We start from the raw sequence: 21,236 nt of genomic DNA on the forward strand, positions 1-21,236 counted from the left end.
ATGCACCCAAAATGACTTCTGATCCCGCACTCTTGCGCGTCAAAACTTCAAATTTACATATTATATGTCGACTAAACTGGTCAAACTATGTGCAGAATCGAGCTTTATGATGTTTTTAGCATGTAAAATAATGATCAGCGCGAACAGACAAACCGCCTTCAATTGCTGTTCCTTGGAAAAGAACGTGCCCCAAATCGGCCGCACGCAATAGAGTGCATGTATTTGAGAGTGACCCGAACATTTTCGCCCGCCAAACGACGAGGGCTCGCAATGAACGCGCCATTTGAAAGCAGGCATCGCGCTGAACACATACATACTGTTCCCAGATCGGTAGCTGCCTGGGAAGGGTGGGGGCGATGACGTCAAAGTTGACCCAACTTTTCTCTTGACAAGAGAGAGTTTGGGAGAAAGGCTGCCCTGAGAGTTCTGCTTTACATACAGACATAATTTAAACGGTTTTAGAAACTTTGGAGTGTTTTCTATTCAATAATAATTATATGCATATATTAGCAATTTTGGGAAAAAATATTTTCAGTTTACTATGGGCATGCACTTCCTCCAAAGGGGGCAGTATTGAGGCCTAGTCTTAAGAGGTTAAGTTAAAATAAAAGTGTTCATTGTTCATTGTTCATTCAGTATTGTTGTAAATGTCATTATTACAAATATATGTATAAAAACCGGGTGATTAATTGGTATTGGCTTTTTTTGGTTCTCCAATAATCGGTATCGGTATCTGCGTTGAAAAATCATGATCGGTCAACCTCTAATTTCTTATAAGCTTCCGGGTTAGAGTCTCGCTCCTTGATCCCGACAGCTCTAGCCTTCAGCTCAGTGTGGATGTTGCCTGTTATCCATAGCTTCTGGTTGGGGTATGTACGTACGGTCACTATGGGGACGATGTCATCGATGCACTTATTGATGAAGCCAATGATGTGGTGTACTCTTCAATGCCATCGGAGGAATCACGGAACCTATTCCAGTCTGTGTTAGCAAAACAGTCCTGTAGCTTAGCATCTGCTTCATCTGACCATGGTTCATCTGACCATTATTGATCTAGTCACTGGTGCTTCCTGCTTTAATTTTAGCTTGTAAGCAGGAATCAGGAGGATATAATTATGGTCATCTTGCCAAATGGAGGGTGAGGGAGAGCCTTGTATGCGTCTCTGTGTGTGGAGTAAAGGTGGTCCAGAGTTTTTTTTCCCTCTGGTTGCACATTTAACATGCTGATAGAAATTTGGTAAAACAGATTTAAGTTTCCCTGCATTAAAGTCCCAGGCTACTAGAAGCGCTTCCTCTGGGTGAGCGTTTTCTTGTTTGCTAATGGCGAAATACAGCTCATTCAATGCTGTCTTAGTGCCAGCCTCAGTCTGTGGTGGTTACGAACAGCTTCGAAAAAAACACTCTAGGGAGATAGTGTGGTCTACAGCATATCATGAGATACTCTACCTCAGGCGAGCAATAGCTTGTGAATTCGTTAGATATCGTGCACCTGCTGTTATTGACAAAAATACATAGTCCGCCGCTCCTTGTCTTACCAGACGCCACTGTTATTTTTTATAACCAGCAAGCTGTATGTTCATAGTATTCGCAGTCCCGATGTCCAGCAGCTATTTTCGGCCATAAGCGATGGTAGCAGCAACACTATGTAGAAAATAAGTTACAAACAACGCAAATAAACTAACAAAAACACAATTGGTTGGTGACATGTAAAACGTCAGCCTTCTTCTCCGGCGCCATTTTCTTATTTTATTTATGGTGTAGCATTATCAATCTGCCTCCTATTGCCAGATAATTATGATAATGTAAAGTTTTAGGGTGACAGAGTTCACTGATGCTGGACTGGAATTAAGGCCTTTAATCGATTTCATTGTCCTTACTGAACAGGAATAAATAAAGCTGATTGCTATGGTTTGAGTTATTATGTCACAGCACAGTGAATTGTATGATTCTTTTTATTAATTGTGTTTATTTAATCCATTTCATGCTTTTAGTCTTGTACTGGAAGATATGGGGAATAAAAAAATCTGTTTGGTCCATTAGATTTCCTCTCCAGTCGGAAGTAGCCTACATGTTGTTGTCAGAAGAACCCCACAGTATTCTAGTCAAGTTGTCCTACTGGACTGTGAGGAATAGCAAGGCGATATTGTTGTTCTCTATATCTCGTCTCAGTCTTTTAAATTCAGAGGGGACACGGAGGTTAGAGATAGTGACTGTGACTGGAGAGACAGTGTCTGAGAGTTGGTCTGTTGGGAGGGTTCTACGGCTGAGGAATGAGAGATGAGTTAGGAGTTGACTGACTGAGGTGGAAATGATGTGTAGCTTTAGGGCTTTTTAAGTTTTGAAGGAATGCAGGCAGGAGAAATATTGACAGAAGTCAACGCCCGCAACACACACGCACACACACACACACGCACGCACGCACGCACGCACGCACGCACACACGCACACACACACACACACACACACACACACACACACACACACACACACACACACACACACACACACACACACACACGCACACGCACGCACACACACACTTTTCTTTCTGAACCCCTGACCTTTCCAGTCGTCTGATAGCCATTGACATTTGCCTCCTGAGTCTGCATGCTCGGATGGTGGAGCTGATTGGGGTGAGGGAGGGGGAGGGGAGGGGAGGGGGAGGGGAAGGAGGAGGGGAGAGGGTTCATGGGAGAGACCGGTTCTCCATGACGGCCTGAGAATCCATCTTGATGTCTCTCTCACTGAGAGGTCAGCAGGCAGGCAGCTCATCCCACGGACAAAGCCACAGACCAGAGCCTAGCAACATACTGAAACCTGTGCCAGACAGACAGTCTACTCCAGCACATCTCTCTCTCAGCAAGCCACTGTCATTTACCGAGATTCTGTCAAATTGTCACTCTTAGCAATTGTAAATACTGCATGTTTACAGGGAATGATTTAGCCCTTATAGTTGGTTAGTATATAGATGAATTGATGCAGGACACTCTGTCCTGATAGTGTAGTGTATGCTGCCTGTCTTTGTTGGTAAAGATGGTGGATGAAATGAACAGGCCACACCTGGTTGTTTTCACCACCTCTGTGAGGAGACAGAAAGCTCTGCTCCTTTACTTAGGGAGCCTTCTAGTGGCAGACAGAGGGAGAGCAGTGTGGTCCACAACACACAGCCCTGGTCCAGTACCATAGTGAAACACAGCCTGGTCCAGTACCATAGTGAAACACAGCCTGGTCCAGTACCATAGTGAAACACAGCCTGGTCCAGTACCATAAGTGAAACAGCCCTGGTCCAGTACCATAGTGAAACACAGCCTGGTCCAGTACCATAGTGAAACACAGCCTGGTCCAGTACCATAGTGAAACACAGCCTGGTCCAGTACCATAGTGAAACACAGCCTGGTCCAGTACCATAAGTGAAACAGCCCTGGTCCAGTACCATAGTGAAACACAGCCCTGTTGGTCCAGTACCATAGTGAAACATAACTGTTGGTCCAGTACCATAGTGGAACACAGCCCTGTTGGTCCAGTACCATAGTGAAACACAGCCCTGTTGGTCCAGTACCATAGTGAAACACAGCCCTGTTGGTCCAGTACCATAGTGAAACACAGCCCTGTTGGTCCAGTACCATAGTGGAACACAGCCCTGTTGGTCCAGTACCATAGTGAAACACAGCCCTGTTGGTCCAGTATCATAGTGAAACACAGCCCTGTTGGTCCAGTACCATAGTGAAACAGCCCTGTTGGTCCAGTACCATAGTGAAACACAGCCCTGTTGGTCCAGTACCATAGTGAAACAGCCCTGTTGGTCCAGTATCATAGTGAAACACAGCCCTGGTCCAGTACCATAGTGAAACAGCCCTGTTGGTCCAATATCATAGTGAAACAGCCCTGTTGGTCCAGTACCATAGTGAAACAGCCCTGGTCCAGTATCATAGTGAAACAGCCCTGTTGGTCCAGTACCATAGTGAAATACAGCCCTGTTGGTCCAGTACCATAGTGAAACAGCCCTGTTGGTCCAGTACCATAGTGAAACACAGCCCTGGTCCAGTACCATAGTGAAACACAGCCCTGTTGGTCCAGTACCATAGTGAAACAGCCCTGTTGGTCCAGTACCATAGTGAAACAGCCCTGTTGGTCCAGTACCATAGTGAAACATAACTGTTGGTCCAGTACCATAGTGAAACAGCCCTGTTGGTCCAGTACCATAGTGAAACACAGCCCTGTTGGTCCAGTACCATAGTGAAACAGCCCTGTTGGTCCAGTATCATAGTGAAAACAGCCCTGTTGGTCCAGTACCATAGTGAAACAGCCCTGGTCCAGTACCATAGTGAAACAGCCCTGGTCCAGTACCATAGTGAAACAGCCCTGGTCCAGTACCAGCCCTGGTCCAGTACCATAGTGAAACAGCCCTGGTCCAGTACCATAGTGAAACAGCCCTGTTGGTCCAGTACCATAGTGAAACAGCCCTGTTGGTCCAGTACCATAGTGAAACAGCCCTGGTCCAGTACCATAGTGAAACAGCCCTGTTGGTCCAGTACCATAGTGAAACAGCCCTGGTCCAGTACCATAGTGAAACAGCCCTGTTGGTCCAGTACCATAGTGAAACAGCGCTGTTGGTCCAGTACCATAGTGAAACAGCGCTGTTGGTCCAGTACCATAGTGAAACAGCCCTGTTGGTCCAGTACCATAGTGAAACAGCCCTGTTGGTCCAGTACCATAGTGAAACACAGCCCTGTTGGTCCAGTATCATAGTGAAACAGAGCCCTGTTGGTCCAGTACCATAGTGAAACACAGCCCTGTTGGTCCAGTACCATAGTGAAACACAGCCCTGTTGGTCCAGTACCATAGTGAAACACAGCCCTGTTGGTCCAGTACCATAGTGAAACACAGCCTAATGAAACACAGCCTGGTCCAGTACCATAGTGAAACACAGCCCTGTTGGTCCAGTACCATAGTGAAACAGCCCTGTTGGTCCAGTACCATAGTGAAACACAGCCCTGTTGGTCCAGTACCATAGTGAAACAGCCCTGTTGGTCCAGTACCATAGTGAAACAGCCCTGTTGGTCCAGTACCATAGTAAAACAGCCCTGTTGGTCCAGTACCATAGTGAAACACAACCCTGGTCCAGTACCATAGTGAAACAGCCCTGTTGGTCCAGTACCATAGTGAAACAGCCCTGTTGGTCCAGTACCATAGTGAAACACCCCTGGTCCAGTACCATAGTGAAACAGCCCTGTTGGTCCAGTACCATAGTGAAACACAACCCTGGTCCAGTACCATGGTGAAACAGCCCTGTTGGTCCAGTACCATAGTGAAACAGCCCTGTTGGTCCAGAAACAGCCCCAGTACCATAGTGGAACACAGCCCTGTTGGTCCAGTATCATAGTGAAACAGCCCTGTTGGTCCAGTACCATGTGAAACCTGTTGGTCCAGTACCATAGTGAAACAGCCCTAGTCCAGTACCATGAGTGAAACAGCCCTGTTGGTCCAGTACCATAGTGCCCTACCATAGTGAAACAGAGCCCTGTTGGTCCAGTACCATAGTGAAAACAGCCCTGTTGGTCCAGTACCATAGTGAAAACAGCCCTGTTGGTCCAGTACCATATTGAAACACAGCCCTGTTGGTCCAGTACCATAGTGAAACACAACCCTGTTGGTCCAGTACCATAGTGAAACAGCCCTGTTGGTCCAGTACCATAGTAAAACAGCCCTGTTGGTCCAGGTACCCAGCCCTGGTCCAGTATCAAACAGCCCTGTTGGTCCAGTACCATAGTGAAAACAGCCCTGTTGGTCCAGTACCATAGTGAAACAGCCCTGTTGGTCCAGTACCATAGTGAAACAGCCCTGTTGGTCCAGTACCATAGTGAAACAGCCCTGTTGGTCCAGTACCATAGTGAAACAGCCCTGTTGGTCCAGTACCATAGTAAAACAGCCCTGTTGGTCCAGTATCATAGTGAAACACAAACCATAGTGAAACAGCCCTGTTGGTCCAGTACCATAGTGAAAACAGCCCTGTTGGTCCAGTACCATAGTGAAACACAGCCCTGTTGGTCCAGTACCATAGTGAAACACAACCTAGTGAAACACAGCCCTGGTCCAGTACCATAGTGAAACACAACCCTGGTCCAGTACCATGGTGAAACAGCCCTGTTGGTCCAGTACCATAGTGAAACAGCCCTGTTGGTCCAGTACCATAGTGGAACACAGCCCTGTTGGTCCAGTACCATAGTGAAACAGCCCTGGTCCAGTACCATAGTAAAACAGCCCTGTTGGTCCAGTACCATAGTGAAACAACCCTGTTGGTCCAGTACCATAGTAAAACAGCCCTGTTGGTCCAGTACCATATTGAAACACAGCCCTGTTGGTCCAGTACCATAGTGAAACACAGCCCTGTTGGTCCAGTACCATAGTGAAACAGCCCTGTTGGTCCAGTACCATAGTAAAACAGCCCTGTTGGTCCAGTACCATAGTGAAACAGCCCTGTTGGTCCAGTACCATAGTGAAACAGCCCTGTTGGTCCAGTACCATAGTGAAACAGCCCTGTTGGTCCAGGACCATAGTGAAACAGCCCTGTTGGTCCAGTACCATAGTAAAACAGCCCTGTTGGTCCAGTATCATAGTGAAACAGCCCTGTTGGTCCAGTACCATAGTGAAAAGCCCTGTTGGTCCAGTACCATAGTGAAACACAGCCCTGTTGGTCCAGTATCATAGTGAACACAGCCCTGGTCAGAACCAAGTGAAAACAGTCTGGTCCAAGTTAACAGCCCTGTTTTGTAGGTGTGGTCCAGGGTATATAAATACAGCCCTGTATCTAGTGCATTGTTGGTATGTACCATGTAAAACATCCTTCTGCACTCTGTGGTAATGGCTGTTGGTCCAGTACCATAGTGAAGCTCAGTGTCTGTGGGAGCCCTGTTGGTCCAGCCATGAAACACAGCCCTGTCTGGCAGTACCTGTGAAACAGGTTGGTCCAGGCTGGGGAGGAAACAGCCCTGTTGCTCAGTGTCTGTGGGAGCCCTATGGTCCAGCCATGAAACATCCTTTGCACTACCTGTGGTACTGGCTGTTGGTCCAGGAGGAGTGAAACAGCCCTCAGTGTCTGTGAAACAGGGGTCCAGGAGCCATGAAACATCCTTCTGCACTCTGTGGTACTGGCTGGAGGGGTCCAGTACCAGCAGTGAAGCTCAGTGTCTGTGGGGTCCAGGAGCCATGAAACATCCTTCAGTCACTCTTTTGTACTGGCTGGGGGGTGGGTATATAAAGCTCAGTGTCTGTGGGGGTATGAGCCATGAAACATCCTTCTGCACTCTGTGGTACTGGCTGGAGGGGAGGTAGCAGAAAGCTCAGTGTCTGTGGGGGTATGTGCCATGAAACATCCTTCTGCACTCTGTGGTAATGGCTGGAGGGGGGAGGTAGCAGAGAGCTCAGTGTCTGTGGGAGTATGAGCCATGAAACATCCTTCTGCACTCTGTGGTACTGGCTGGAGGGGGGAGGTAGCAGAAAGCTCAGTGTCTGTGGGGGTATGAGCCATGAAACATCCTTCTGCACTCTGTGGTACTGGCTGGAGGGGGGAGGTAGCAGAGAGCTCAGTGTCTGTGGGGGTATGAGCCATGAAACATCCTTCTGCACTCTGTGGTACTGGCTGGAGGGGGGAGGTAGCAGAAAGCTCAGTGTCTGTGGGGGTATGAGCCATGAAACATCCTTCTGCACTCTGTGGTACTGGCTGGAGGGGGGAGGTAGCAGAGAGCTCAGTGTCTGTGGGGGTATGAGCCATGAAACATCCTTCTGCACTCTGTGGTACTGGCTGGAGGGGGGAGGTAGCAGAGAGCTCAGTGTCTGTGGGGGTATGAGCCATGAAACATCCTTCTGCACTCTGTGGTACTCAAATCAAATCATATCTAATTTTATTTGTCACATACACATGGTTTGCAGATGTTAATGTGAGTGTAGTGAAATGCTTGTGCTTCTAGTTCCGACAATGCAGTAATAACCAACAAGTAATCTAACTAACAATTCCAAAACTACTGTCTTATACACAGTGTAAGGGGATAAAGAATATGTACATAAGGATACATGAATAAGTGATGGTACAGAGCAGCATAGGCAAGATACAGTAGATGGTATAGAGTACAGTATATACATATGAGATGAGTATGTAAACAAAGCGGCATAGTTAAAGTGGCTAGTGATACATGTATTACATAAGGATGCAGTCGATGATATAGAGTACAGTATATACGTATGCATATGAGATGAATAATGTAGGGTAAGTAACATTATATAAGGTAGCATTGTTTAAAGTGGCTAGTGATATATTTACATCATTTCCCATCAATTCCCATTATTAAAGTGGCTGGAGTTGAGTCAGTGTCAGTGTCAGTGTGTTGGCAGCAGCCACTCAATGTTAGTGGTGGCTGTTTAACAGTCTGATGGCCTTGAGATAGAAGCTGTTTTTCAGTATCTCGGTCCCAGCTTTGATGCACCTGTACTGACCTCACCTTCTGGATGATAGTGGGGTGAACAGGCAGCGGCTCGGGTGGTTGATGTCCTTGATGATCTTTATGGCCTTCCTGTAACATCGGGTGGTGTAGGTGTCCTGGAGGGCAGGTAGTTTGCCCCCGGTGATGCGTTGTGCAGACCTCACTACCCTCTGGAGAGCCTTACGGTTGAGGGCGGAGCAGTTGCCGTACCAGGCGGTGATACAGCCCGCCAGGATGCTCTCGATTGTGCATCTGTAGGAGTTTGTGAGTGCTTTTGGTGACAAGCCGAATTTCTTCAGCCTCCTGAGGTTGAAGAGGCGCTGCTGCGCCTTCTTCACGATGCTGTCTGTGTGAGTGGACCAATTCAGTTTGTCTGTGATGTGTATGCCGAGGAACTTAAAACTTGCCACCCTCTCCACTACTGTTCTATCGATGTGGATAGGGGGGTGTTCCCTCAAGTCCACAATCATCTCCTTAGTTTTGTTGACGTTGAGTGTGAGGTTATTTTCCTGACACCACACTCCGAGGGCCCTCACCTCCTCCCTGTAGGCCGTCTCGTCGTTGTTGGTAATCAAGCCTACCACTGTTGTGTCGTCCGCAAACTTGATGATTGAGTTGGAGGCGTGCGTGGCCACGCAGTCGTGGGTGAACAGGGAGTACAGGAGAGGGCTCAGAACGCACCCCAGTGTTGAGGATCAGTGGGGAGGAGATGTTGTTGCCTACCCTCACCACCTGGGGGCGGCCCGTCAGGAAGTCCAGTACCCAGTTGCACAGGGCGGGGTCGAGACCCAGGGTCTCGAGCTTGATGACGAGCTTGGAGGGTACTATGGTGTTGAATGCCGAGCTGTAGTCGATGAACAGCATTCTCACATAGGTATTCCTCTTGTCCAGATGGGTTAGGGCAGTGTGCAGTGTGGCTGGAGCGGGGAGGTAGCAGAGGGCTCAGTGTCTGTGGGGGTATGAGCCATGAAACATCCTTCTGCACTCTGTGGTACTGGCTGGAGGGGGGAGGTAGCAGAGAGCTCAGTGTCTGTGGGGGTGTGAGGGGTGAGGCCAAGGTTCAAACTAGGGCCACTACACCCATCACTGTGACTGGACACCCCAAACTGTGTGAACACGGACAGCAATGGGCCAGTAGCCAGAAGGGCCAGTCGCCTAAATATGTCTGACATATGTCTGACAACTACCTTGTTAGCACCGTTTCTTCAGCCATAGGGAGTCCTTGAATTTTGCTGTTTTCTAGCGTTACTCAAAATCTAGCTTAGTATTTATTTATTAAAGCCGCAATATGTAACTTTTTGGGCAACTCAACCAAATGCACATAGAAATGTGATATATAGATCTGTCATTCTCATTGAAATCAGGTCTAAGAAGCTGTAGATCTATTCTATGTGCCCTATTTCTATTTTTACTTTTGGTTTTGTACACCAGCTTCAAACAGCTGAAAATACAATATTTTGGTTTATGGAAAATATATTTTGCGGCGGTTTAGATGGTACATTGATTCTCTACACTAAACTGAAATTAGGCAAACTATTTTAGAATTTTAGCCACCAGAAAATGGCGGAGTGATTTCTGCATAGTGCATCTTTAAGTTAAAAAACAATTATCATGATGTGACTGTGATGCATAAATAAGACTAAGTCAGCATCTTATCTTTTTCTCTTAATCCGGTGTTGATACATTGTTTTGTCCCTTATCACTGAGTTGATCTATATTGATATTAGACATTTAATTTATTACACCATTTTAACCCGTTAGGTTATGAATGATGATATTATTAGTTTGCTGACCGGGAAGATTCTAATCTTTTTATGACACAATGTTATTGTTTTAGCCACTGAGTAAATATCGTAATCTGCTCTCCTGGAATGCAAAGGAAAATGAACTCTCATGGAAGTCTGTGTTAATTATTTACATGAAATGATATTCAAAATCAATGAGATGATAGTTTTATTATCTTGGGTGCTGCTAGGCTCACTAACATCCAGGTTTTTATGGCACAGTCATGGGCTATTAAAGATATGGTCATATTTCACACAGAACAGGTTGCAGACTATAGTAAGAAGAAAATAGAGTAGTAGACTGCATTCTCACCATTGGTGACTGGTACACTCACTCCACTTCTCACCCAAACACTGTTCATTCATATTAACTGGGCCTCTTTTCTTTGCAGTGCTGATCATCGGACTTTGCAATGCATCAGTGTTGTGTTCGTTTTTACATCACTAGAGAAGTTTCTTACTAACTATTGTCTCTACAGTGCTCAGTATCCGTGGCACCCAGGAGGACGATGCTCCAGATGCCCAGCTCATGCGATTGGACAACATGCTGCTGGCGGAGGGCGTGTCCGGACCAGAGAAAGGGGGCGGGTCTGCGGCAGCAGCAGCAGCGGCGGCAGCAGCGGGAGGAGGGGTGGGCCAGGACAACTCAACAGAACACTCAGACTACCGGGCCAAGCTGACTCAGATCCGCGGGATCTACCACACAGAGCTGGAGAAGTATGAACAGGTGAGGACAGACCACGCCCCTCGTAAACGCTCTTTCCTTTTCCATAAGCCCTCTCTGCTCTAAGAAGACCCTCACAACCCCTCTCACTTCCTATAGGTAACCCCTTTCGGCCTAAACTCCCCCCTACTCTGATTTCTGCCATCTCACGACATATTGAGGACCCTTGTAACTGTCCTCTCTCCCTTCCAATAGACGTCCCCACTGCAATCTCACTACACTCAGAATGCACACAAGTCAGTGCACACAACCACGCTTTCAGAAATCCCTTTTCAGCTGGCAATCATTTTATCAGTCACACACAAGTCCTATGCCAAGAGAGCATTGATGTCAAATATATTACCGCCTGTCATCATCTCAAAGCAGGCCCGTCATCACTTCCTGTCGCAGTGTTACATTTGCACCTGAGAATACTCATGTCACCGCTACGTGTACTACTGCAACTGAGTGTACGGGCGGAACGGCTGTTTGCTATGAACTGAGTCTCGTTTCAACTGACACGACCCTGGTGCTGACAATCAACAGCCTCCCCTGTCCCCAAACGCAGCAGACACTTCCCAGTGACTGATTCTGACAGAGAAAGAGAATGAGAGAGACACTGAGTGAAAAGACAGAGAGGGAAGTGGAGCGAGAGAGAGACAGGAAGACAGTTCAAACCTGCTGAACTTGAACAGGAATGAAAGCCTCCTGTCATTTTAGACGTCTTCACTTGTCACTTTCTTCCTCACGATTGAAGAAAAGGTCTCCTCAATAGACAAAGAAATTCTCACTGCTTGTCTACCCCATCCACTGCTGTTGTTTCTGCCACAGCACTGCAATGCATTACTGCCACATTACTGTACATCGATAGTATTACTACCACTACTTATGATACTGGTAATACGCACAATGCTAGCAGTGTCTTACTTCTCTACTGTATCCAAGTGTGTGCGATTGCTATCTGCCTCATATGAGTGTGTCTGTCTTTAGGCATGTAATGAGTTCACCACCCATGTGATGAACCTGCTGAGGGAGCAGAGTCGCACGCGGCCCATCTCACCCAAAGAGATCGAGCGCATGGTGGGCATCATCCACCGCAAGTTCAGCTCCATCCAGATGCAGCTCAAACAGAGCACCTGCGAGGCCGTCATGATCCTACGCTCACGCTTCCTCGACGCCAGGTCTGTGTGGGACTGTGTGTGTGTGTGTGTGTGACGTGTCTGTGTGTGTCTCTGCGTGTGTCTGCTGATAAAAATAAATAAAAAACAGAGTGTATCCTGGGTCGCTCTACACCAAAGACAACAGATTTTGGTAGAGTGCGTGCGATGATGGAGACAATGTAGTCCAGCTATCTCTCTCTAATATACTGTAATTAAGGAAATGACCTGTAATTGTGATGTTTAATATATTTCTCTCTCTCTCTCTCTCTGCAGACGAAAGAGAAGGAACTTCAACAAGCAGGCAACAGAGATCCTAAATGAATATTTCTACTCCCACCTGTCCAACCCCTACCCCAGTGAGGAGGCCAAGGAAGAGCTGGGCAAGAAGTGCTCCATCACAGTGTCACAGGTGCACTATGCCGCCACAGAGTCTTGTTTCTTGACCCACATAAACCTATGAGCCATCTAGCTAGCATGGCCATTTTGTTCGACAATTGCATTCACACTGCTATGTCACAGGAAGTCTGCTAGAAGAGGCTGCGTCCAAAATGGCACCCTATTCCCTACATAGTGCACTGCTTTTGACCAGAGCTCGTGTCACTCTCAATGGGAATCTGGTTTCTTGACAGTCTGGTTTCTTGACAATCTGGTTTCTTGAAATATGTGTTTTCTACATAATACCTTGCTCAAACAATCGTTGTAATAAACTTTAGTTTAATTTCTTGTCATGTAATATGTACTTTATGTTACAGGTATCGAACTGGTTTGGAAACAAGAGGATCCGATACAAGAAAAACATTGGCAAGTTCCAAGAGGAAGCCAACATGTACGCCGCGAAGACAGCTGTCAGTGCAACCAATGTATCAGCCCATGGCAGCCAGGCCAACTCCCCCTCCACCCCCAACTCTGCAGGTCAGTATCAATACCAGCCATAACGGATTTGACCAGTATGGTACCAAGTCAGTAGTGTTAATGTTAGTTTGGCTGCATAGTATACCCAACTGAACAATGCTAGATCATATAGAGTGCTGAAGCATTACATAAGCTACATTGAAAGGTATCCACACTACAGTAGTATGGACAATTAAATTCAGAAATATGACACAGTTGAGCAGAGAGGTGTAGAGCACTGATTAGAAAACCTGGCTTTACCCAACCCTGGGCCCCAACTCAAGAATCCAGTCTCGGCTCTGTTCCTTTTGAATAACAAAATACTGTCTGCACCCCCCTTCCTAAACTGGCCCAATAACCTGTGGCCTGGTCCCCCTCTCTCTGGGGTTTGTCGGGTGAACACGGTAGACATATTGAACTCTTGGAGTCTTGGTTACAGAAATAACTATCCTGTGGCGTCCCAGCCTAGTCCTTTGTCATCATGTTGACTCTTCAGCTGTGCTGGGCTATGGTCTAGTCTTGTGTTTTTTCTGCCTTGAAATCAAGTTAGGCTGCATCCTCCTTTAACATCTGGGAAGTTTGGCTCCATTAAAGGACAAAGAGGATTCTTTCAGTTCTTCCTGCTGATCGATTAGCACTTCCTTAATGAGCCAACAGGTCCGGTAGCAAGGAACTTAAACTGCAAGAAAATCCATCTATTCTGCATTTGTTTCATCCCGGTTTTAACCCCTAACCTCAATATTCTTGATAATATGATTATCATCATAATTACCACAGAAGTAGTAGTTGGTATAGTTGTATTGGTACAGTATATTATGCTGAGAACATCCCTTGCCAGTACATTTCCATAGGTACATATAGTCAGTGTAGATGGTGATTGGTCACTAATGTCGTTCCCTGTTCACAACACCACATTTGGCTTTCAACCCTCTCTCACTAACCCACCTGACTGCACTTTTTCGGGTTGCATGATCGTGTTAACTCCTCTTTCCTCTCTTCTCTTTCCACCGTCCTTCCCCACTTCTCTCTCGTTCTCTCTTTCACTGTCTGTCCTTCCAGGTTCTGCTGGCTCTTTTAACATGTCAAACTCCGGAGACTTGTTCATGAGTGTGCAGGCTCTGAATGGGGACTCATACCAGGGGGCTGGGGTAGGGGCCAACGTTCAGTCCCAGGTAGGATCCTTGCAGAAACTAGTACGTAACCCATGAATTATTGGTACACTAGTTGTCATGTAGATAGGAACCCAGCTAGCAGTCATACAGTGGCCAATTTGTGGCCCGTTGAAGGCAAAGTCGACCAACCACGGAGGACAGCCATACAAGGTCTTATATTAGAAGACTGAATTTCCCTGCTCAGCGGTTCAGGCACTGTCCGGCCTAGAAATGTTCCATTGAAATCATCAAAAGCCCAGAGCAGAGTCACTTGACCTAGTCCGTGAGACAGAGGTTATACGTGGCCTTTAGCCGTAGCACTAATATGGCGGCCATTGTCAGGCTCATGAATGAATAGACGACTGCAGACAGTTTTGGAAACAATACAAGACTCGTCAACACTCCTGACAACAGTTGTCGTAGCCACTGGTGCACAACAGTCCTCTGACCTTGCCCTGTTGGACAACTATAGCCAGCACAGAGTTTCTGAGTGTTGGGATTGGGAGGGAGTCTCACTCACAATAGGTTGGGTGGGAGGATTACCACCCGTGGTGACATTCTCATTTGATTCAACCCCCTCTAGCCCCCCAGCCCTATCCCTCCATCCGTCCTTCCTTTCTTTTTAAATCAACTCTCCAAATGCTCAGGTGTTTCATAAATATGCATAGGATTAACCCCCTAAGGTGGATAAGAGGTCTCCTGGGTTGATACTTCATTGAAAAACAATGTCCTTGTCAAAAGGTAATTTGGCTGCGCACTTCAAAATGTCTTCCCAGGCGCTGAGGAGTGAAGATGAATTTTGAGTCGTAGAAGCAATTGGAAATAGTCAATTTGTTGCAGTTTTGTTCCTCTTTGAATTTTAACCAGATATTCATAAGTTCCCTCGTGATGGTGTTTGTGGTCATTTGTCTTTGTTTATTTGTGATATCTTTTGTGTTGAACCTGATCATTCTAAACCGATGCTGTAACCTTTCCCAGGATACCCTTTTGCTCTCTGACCTTATGCATGAAGGTCTTTGTCATGTCTAGCTTTTGTCTGTCTGACCCACACATTTCTCTCTCTCTCTGTTCCAGGTGGATACTCTTCGCCATGTTATCAGCCAGACAGGAGGATACAGTGACAGTCTCGCCGCCAGCCAGATGTACAGTCCACAGGGCATCAATGTAAGAACACCACCACCAAGAAACAACCGTCTGTCATTTCAACACAATATTGCCTTTCTATTCTTACTTTGGTCTCTTTGAAAGAAAAAGAAGCTAACTATTTCTATACTATACTTCTGTAGCTATTCTTCTTTTGTTTCCGATGCAATACCTTTATTAGGTTTCAGTTTGTCCCTTTGCCCAATTATTTCAAAGCCAACGGGTGTGGGATGCCACTTAGTTAGCAGTGGCCTGTTGGTGGCTGGGCTGTTGTCCAGGCAACGGCCCCTGTGCCGGTCATGCCCTGGGCGCCAGGCAACAAGGCAGGAGTCAGACAGAGCGAGAAGCCGGTCGGCTGGACGTACGGACGCGCTTAGAGCTTGTCTGTCTGGTGACATTAGTGTTAGCGAGGCACCTGCAGCCGACAGGAGCAAGGCCACAGGTGTCCCCCTGCCTGTCCAACACTCAGCTCATATGGCACCAAATGAAAAGAAGCACAGACCTCATTTGGGGTCAAAATAAAAAAATAAAAAATTGCCCTGGAGTACAAGCTCCAGTCCAATTTATTTACCACCCTAAAATAACTCGACAAGCTGATGTTAAGAACAGCACGTTCTGAAAGGGGTATTGTGTCAGGGCAGGGCAGGGCTGGGAATACTGGAGGGGGTGGGTGTAGTGTTAAGATCTACAGTGACAGGCTGTGTTGTAGAGAGGGGAATCAATAAGACAGTCACAGCAGGCTGAGAGGGGGTCTGGGCCAGCAGTCTGAGCGCATTGGTCGATTCATTCGTCCAACAACCACAATGACGCCGACAGCAGCGCGCCCTGTAATATCCTAGACAAGATGCCAAAAAATGATGTAGTGGTGGAAGGAAGACGTTCTCCATTCAACCCCTCCGTTAGCTTCCTCAGTAAACTATGTTAGAACTAAGCTAAATGAGGGCTGTTGAAAATGGCCGATGATAAGAGCACGGTCGGTTGCGGTATGTTAGTCAATGGATGCATAGAAGGTGGTTTCTGGGAAGCAGCCTTTGGCCAAACAGTACGGGCATTCACATTTGCAGCTCATCAGTCTTAAACACACATCTGTCTGTGCAGATTTTGGGACCTTCTGCCCCATACCTCAAAATCTGAGCCGAATCTGAATGCAATTATTTTTGAAAGTATTCGAACATCAACTTGCAGTGAATAAATAGGCCTAATAAATAGGCCTATGCCAAATCCAAACTGAAAAGATTATGTCATTCTAAAACACTTCTTCTTTTAAATTGTAGAAATCATGTTATTATTTTTTTCTGTAGAAGCTTTCGATCCTAGATGGATCTTTTTCATTGTGCAGCTAAACAATTTCCACTCATTCTGAGGTTTCTAATGACTGAGCTGAGGCAGGAAGCAGCGTTCACAGACCTCTCCTCTTCTATCATTGAACAGTAATTACGGCTGTGAAATAGGCGGAGGGTGTCACCAAAGCTGAAGATTTTAAACGTTTTCTTTTCTCTCCCCTCGGTTCAAATGTGATGAAAGACTGGCTCTATGTGAAATAACAGGTTTTGAAAATAAGAGGGTGCCAAAGCCCATCTCCAACAGCTTTCACCGATGGCATGGAAATTGCCGTTAATGTCCCAAATGCTCTTTAGCCTACCTATCTTCTGGGAATTGAAATTGCCTCCTATTTTACAAACCCATTATATTTTCATCCCAGTAGCGGATGTGATAATTTGATATAATTGATTCTCCCATCAACCCTCTTGGAGGTTGTGTGCAAGAGCTGTCTATATGTTTTCAATAACATGTCTCTTTATTGTCTGTACATGAGGCCATTTTGAGACAGATGGCAAATGGAGTCTTATATTGTAGTGCCTTGATAGAGTAATTGTACTTGTAATACATTTGGAAGATGCATAATCCCGCAGAGTACAAAAGGGTGTTTGTCAGTTCAAGAGTTTCATGTTAGCTACAGATATAGCTCAAATAATACACAGTATGTGAAATTATTCCTGTATCTATGAGGAAATGTGTCCTGAGGCATACAACAAATTGTCTCACAATTTTATCTCTAGAAATGTGATTGATTTATTTTTGCTCCACAGACAAATGGTGGATGGCAGGATGCTCCGACCCCCTCGTCAGTGACCTCGCCCATAGAAGGACCTGGAAGTGTTCACTCGGATACCTCCAACTGATTATTTGACCCTCCACACACACCATCACCACAACCCAACGATGAACTGGCAGAGCCAATCACAGTCCTAAACATAGCGGCATACTACACAGTGTCCTGTAGATTTCAGGGGTGCTGTGAAAACCATAACTATAGCAACCTTTCCTCAGCTACAGTACTACGGGACATTTGAGATGCATACATACAGTAATAGAATTTCAAAGCAAAAATCTAAACCATACAAAAGTTCTTAATACAAATGTTTGTACAGATTTCACAGGATATTCAGAGGGCTGGATTGCTTACTTACCTGTGATGGGTTTAATCATATTGATGATATTAAGTGATAAAATACATTTAGACAACCAAACCTGTATACTTCAATTCAAATGCTTAATTCTACCTCTCAGCGACTAAAAAGTAAACAAATATGAAAGAGCATTATTTGTTTTCTAAAACATGAACTTTGTCATTGTAAGGAAGAAGTACTTCGCCATTCTTTGTTTTGCAGTCCCTCCTCACTGGGCACATACTGGTTGAATCAACGTTGTTTCCACTTCGTTTCAAGGAAATTACGTTGAACCAATGTGGAGCCGACGTTGAATTAACATCTGTGCCCAGTGGGTCGCCGAATCAATGGTACGCCATATAGGCTTTTAATGTTGCTCCCCTGTTTACAGTGTGTGCTTGATGAACTGTGTTCGCTTTACCCTCTCCCACAGGGAAATAACCAAGAAGACTTAGAACTTGATTTACTAAATGTTTTTGTATTAGTTTCTCCGTAGAGGACTTTTAGGGAAAGCAGGTCAGCCTAGTGAACTCTGAGGACCCTTCACCCTGACTAGCAGGTCTTCAATCTGGGTGGAAGGCATTAGAAAAGGAAAACATGCTGGTACGAGAATGCTCATTGGCGAATCTAAAGGATTTAATGGAAATTGAGTAGACAATTGAATATACATTGTAGATGTGTGTCTTCCTGATTTATAAACTTCTGCCCCATGACCCCTATGATAAGAACGCAGGAGATCTGTGGGCCCACAAGCACTTATAGGGCTCTGTTCTGATATCCATACTAGCGTGCCACTTAGTCTTGCTAACACCAGGCTCTCGACGTCACAGCACGTGGGTCGCTTGTCAGCCAGGCTACGCACCACTTAGAATGCATGCCCAATACATGCTTCATTCTAAGTATGCTAGTGTGGATATTGGGAAAAAGCTACAGAGTATGTGCTGTTGATTGTCTGAGGGCCTGAGGAAAGCCTTCCTTTTTAACAGCCACCTCATTGAGTATCAGTGTCTCATCAGAGGTAAACGTGTGAAGTTACAGTTATGTCATGTGTAAAAGGAGAAAAAAAGGAAATAAACACCTGTCATCAACAACCCAGACGAGTTTGAATCACATCATTCATTCCAGTGAGAATAAACGAAACAAAAGAACACATCGTCTCAATCTGAAAGTAATTTGGAATCACTTCCTGTGTCTGATTGTTTTGGAGCCTATGGGGGCCAATAAGAGCAGACATAATGAGCAAAGTGGCGAAAACATCAAGTACTTTTGTCCTTGTCTAATGTCATTTCCTCGTTCGCTGTCTCACTTCAAATTCATTTGTTTTTTTAGTCGCCAAATGCTACTGTTAACCAAAACTCTTCTATTTGTTGATCTATTTTTTTTTTTTTTAGAGGTCGTAACCCATCTAGCTACATTCACTCATATACTTATATTAGATTTCTCACTTTACCTTTTGCCAACTGTCCCAATTCTGGTGCAGCAATCCTAACTGGGGGAAAATGAAATCGATAACCAACTGAACAATGCTGCCTAATTGAAAAGCCATTTTAGAAGAAACCCTTTCTGGAGAAAATCTCTATCAAGGATCTGTGTAGTAACAGTTTGTTTTTGAGTACATGGAATCAGAATGTAGTTAAACGGGGAAGTCGTTACGTTAATATGGTTCAGTTACTCCGAGCTCCGCTGATGCAGGTAACACCAGGACTGAACTTACAGTAGCCGTGATGCGCAGGTCATGAGATGCTTGTTTACCCCGTGACATAGCTCAGAAGATACATTGTTTTCCTGTGATTCAGTGTTCATTGTTCCGCCACTGTTCCAAGGCACTCTCCTGCAATGGAACTATATTGTTCTTTAAACCCAGAATTGATTTTTGTTTCTCTTCTCTCTTTTTTTGCCATTTGAATTTGTATTACAAAATGTTACTGTATATGACAGCATTCTTTCTTTCACCGTATCAAGAATGTCACCTGTGTCCTTGCTGTTCACTTCTTAAATTGACTTCTATCAGTCCTCAGAATTCATGAGCATTTTGAATGTTGTGCCAAAAGGTCTGTAATGTCCATAGCAAAACTAGAGATGTGAAAATTCCTTCAGACAAACAAAGATGTTTGGACATTTGATATACTTGTCCTTATGTTGTGTGGACTATACTTATTCTTTAGTATTTTGTTATTTACTTTTTATCGTGTGCTATTGTACTTAATGGTTCCCATTTTCTTGTCAATTAGCTCTCTCATGATGTGATTCTGTGAACATTGCCACATTGTACTTGACTTTCTTTGTTGAACCATCATTTCTACACTTTCAACATTAAACTTATTATACTACTATATAATACATCAAGACAAAACAATGGCATTTTATTATTGAATATTTGAGCGAGAAAACAAGAATAATATACTGATATTTGCCAGTTTTGCAAAATGTTATAGTTTTTTAAAAATGTGATATGGATTTTAATGCACCAATTGTAAATTCAGTTTCCCAAACAATGTACTAACAAGTTCAAAAAAGCTCACTTGCCATGTCCCCTCTAATTAATTGATTTGTTGTGCCAAAGTAGAAGTATTCATAATTTATTCATTTTGGAATAACTCTCAATAAAACTGTCTGTAACTCCCGTATTAACTACAAGTGAATCTCAACTACTTGATACTCTACAGGGACCCTGAGCTCTACAACCCATTCCCTCCGGATCCAGATTTAGAAATACGTATGCTTGTTTGCCAATAAATGCAATATGATAACACACTCCATATAAAATAGCTTTTTCGTTTTGATAGCTGAAAGGAGAGGTATATATATATATATATATATATATATATATATATATAATGCATGTAATTTGTCCTTTAATAAAATACTACTGTGTTTTTGAATAATTTGTCACACATTTACATATGTTTCAGATAGTATTCTGGTTCACTTGGTCTTGTCAAAGTTATGAAATAACATGCCAGGATTACAGATATCATAAAAATATTTGTATTCTATTTGTAACATTCTATCGCTTATTTATAGTCAAACATGTATCTAATCATCGTTCAGGCATTTTCATTACTAGTTGATGTGAAGGCCTGCAGCATGTTTTGTTATATGACCTTAGGAGTCACATCTGACAACGAGGGCATTGTGAAGGGATTTGGCTCTAATAGTTTATATGCATGTGAGCATAACCCTTAGGTTATGGAAATGTTGAAGCCCTGGAGGGTTTTGTTACGCCAAACATGAAGGACGTTCAATTTCAGTGTTTTCCAACACTGTGTGCCAGTCAAATCCTCACACCGTTTAGACAACCAATGGTCCGGTCCCCCTTTGCCACATGTTATCTGACATTTCCACAGCTCCTTCCGTAGAAATAAACTGGGCCGCCCACAGTACAAAGCGTCAGGCAGGATGTGTTCTTCAGAGAGCTTCCATGGTAAAGGTCATTTGAGCTGTAGCCAGGCGATGGACATCAGAGAGTCACACAGA

General features: G+C 44.9%; 1 protein-coding gene across 2 annotated transcripts in view; it reads left to right on the forward strand.

Annotated features, from left to right (window-relative positions):
- Positions 1 to 20,390, forward strand: part of LOC118394736 (pre-B-cell leukemia transcription factor 1-like) — an 80,988-nt gene extending 60,598 nt beyond the window's left edge. Inside the window, exons 3-9 of one of the 2 annotated variants that reach the window (XM_035788227.2) lie at positions 10,741 to 10,988; positions 11,955 to 12,145; positions 12,398 to 12,533; positions 12,877 to 13,036; positions 14,075 to 14,187; positions 15,241 to 15,330; positions 17,400 to 20,390. In XM_035788227.2, coding sequence (XP_035644120.1) covers positions 10,741 to 10,988; positions 11,955 to 12,145; positions 12,398 to 12,533; positions 12,877 to 13,036; positions 14,075 to 14,187; positions 15,241 to 15,330; positions 17,400 to 17,492 — 1,031 coding nt within the window. In that variant the 3' untranslated portion in view covers positions 17,493 to 20,390. The remainder of the gene's footprint in view (positions 1 to 10,740; positions 10,989 to 11,954; positions 12,146 to 12,397; positions 12,534 to 12,876; positions 13,037 to 14,074; positions 14,188 to 15,240; positions 15,331 to 17,399) is intronic. The other variant, XM_035788228.2, reaches the window with a different exon arrangement.
- Positions 20,391 to 21,236: the final 846 nt, after the last annotated feature.

The sequence above is a fragment of the Oncorhynchus keta genome, chromosome 15 (assembly GCF_023373465.1).
Source record: "Oncorhynchus keta strain PuntledgeMale-10-30-2019 chromosome 15, Oket_V2, whole genome shotgun sequence".
Taxonomy (NCBI): domain Eukaryota; kingdom Metazoa; phylum Chordata; class Actinopteri; order Salmoniformes; family Salmonidae; genus Oncorhynchus; species Oncorhynchus keta.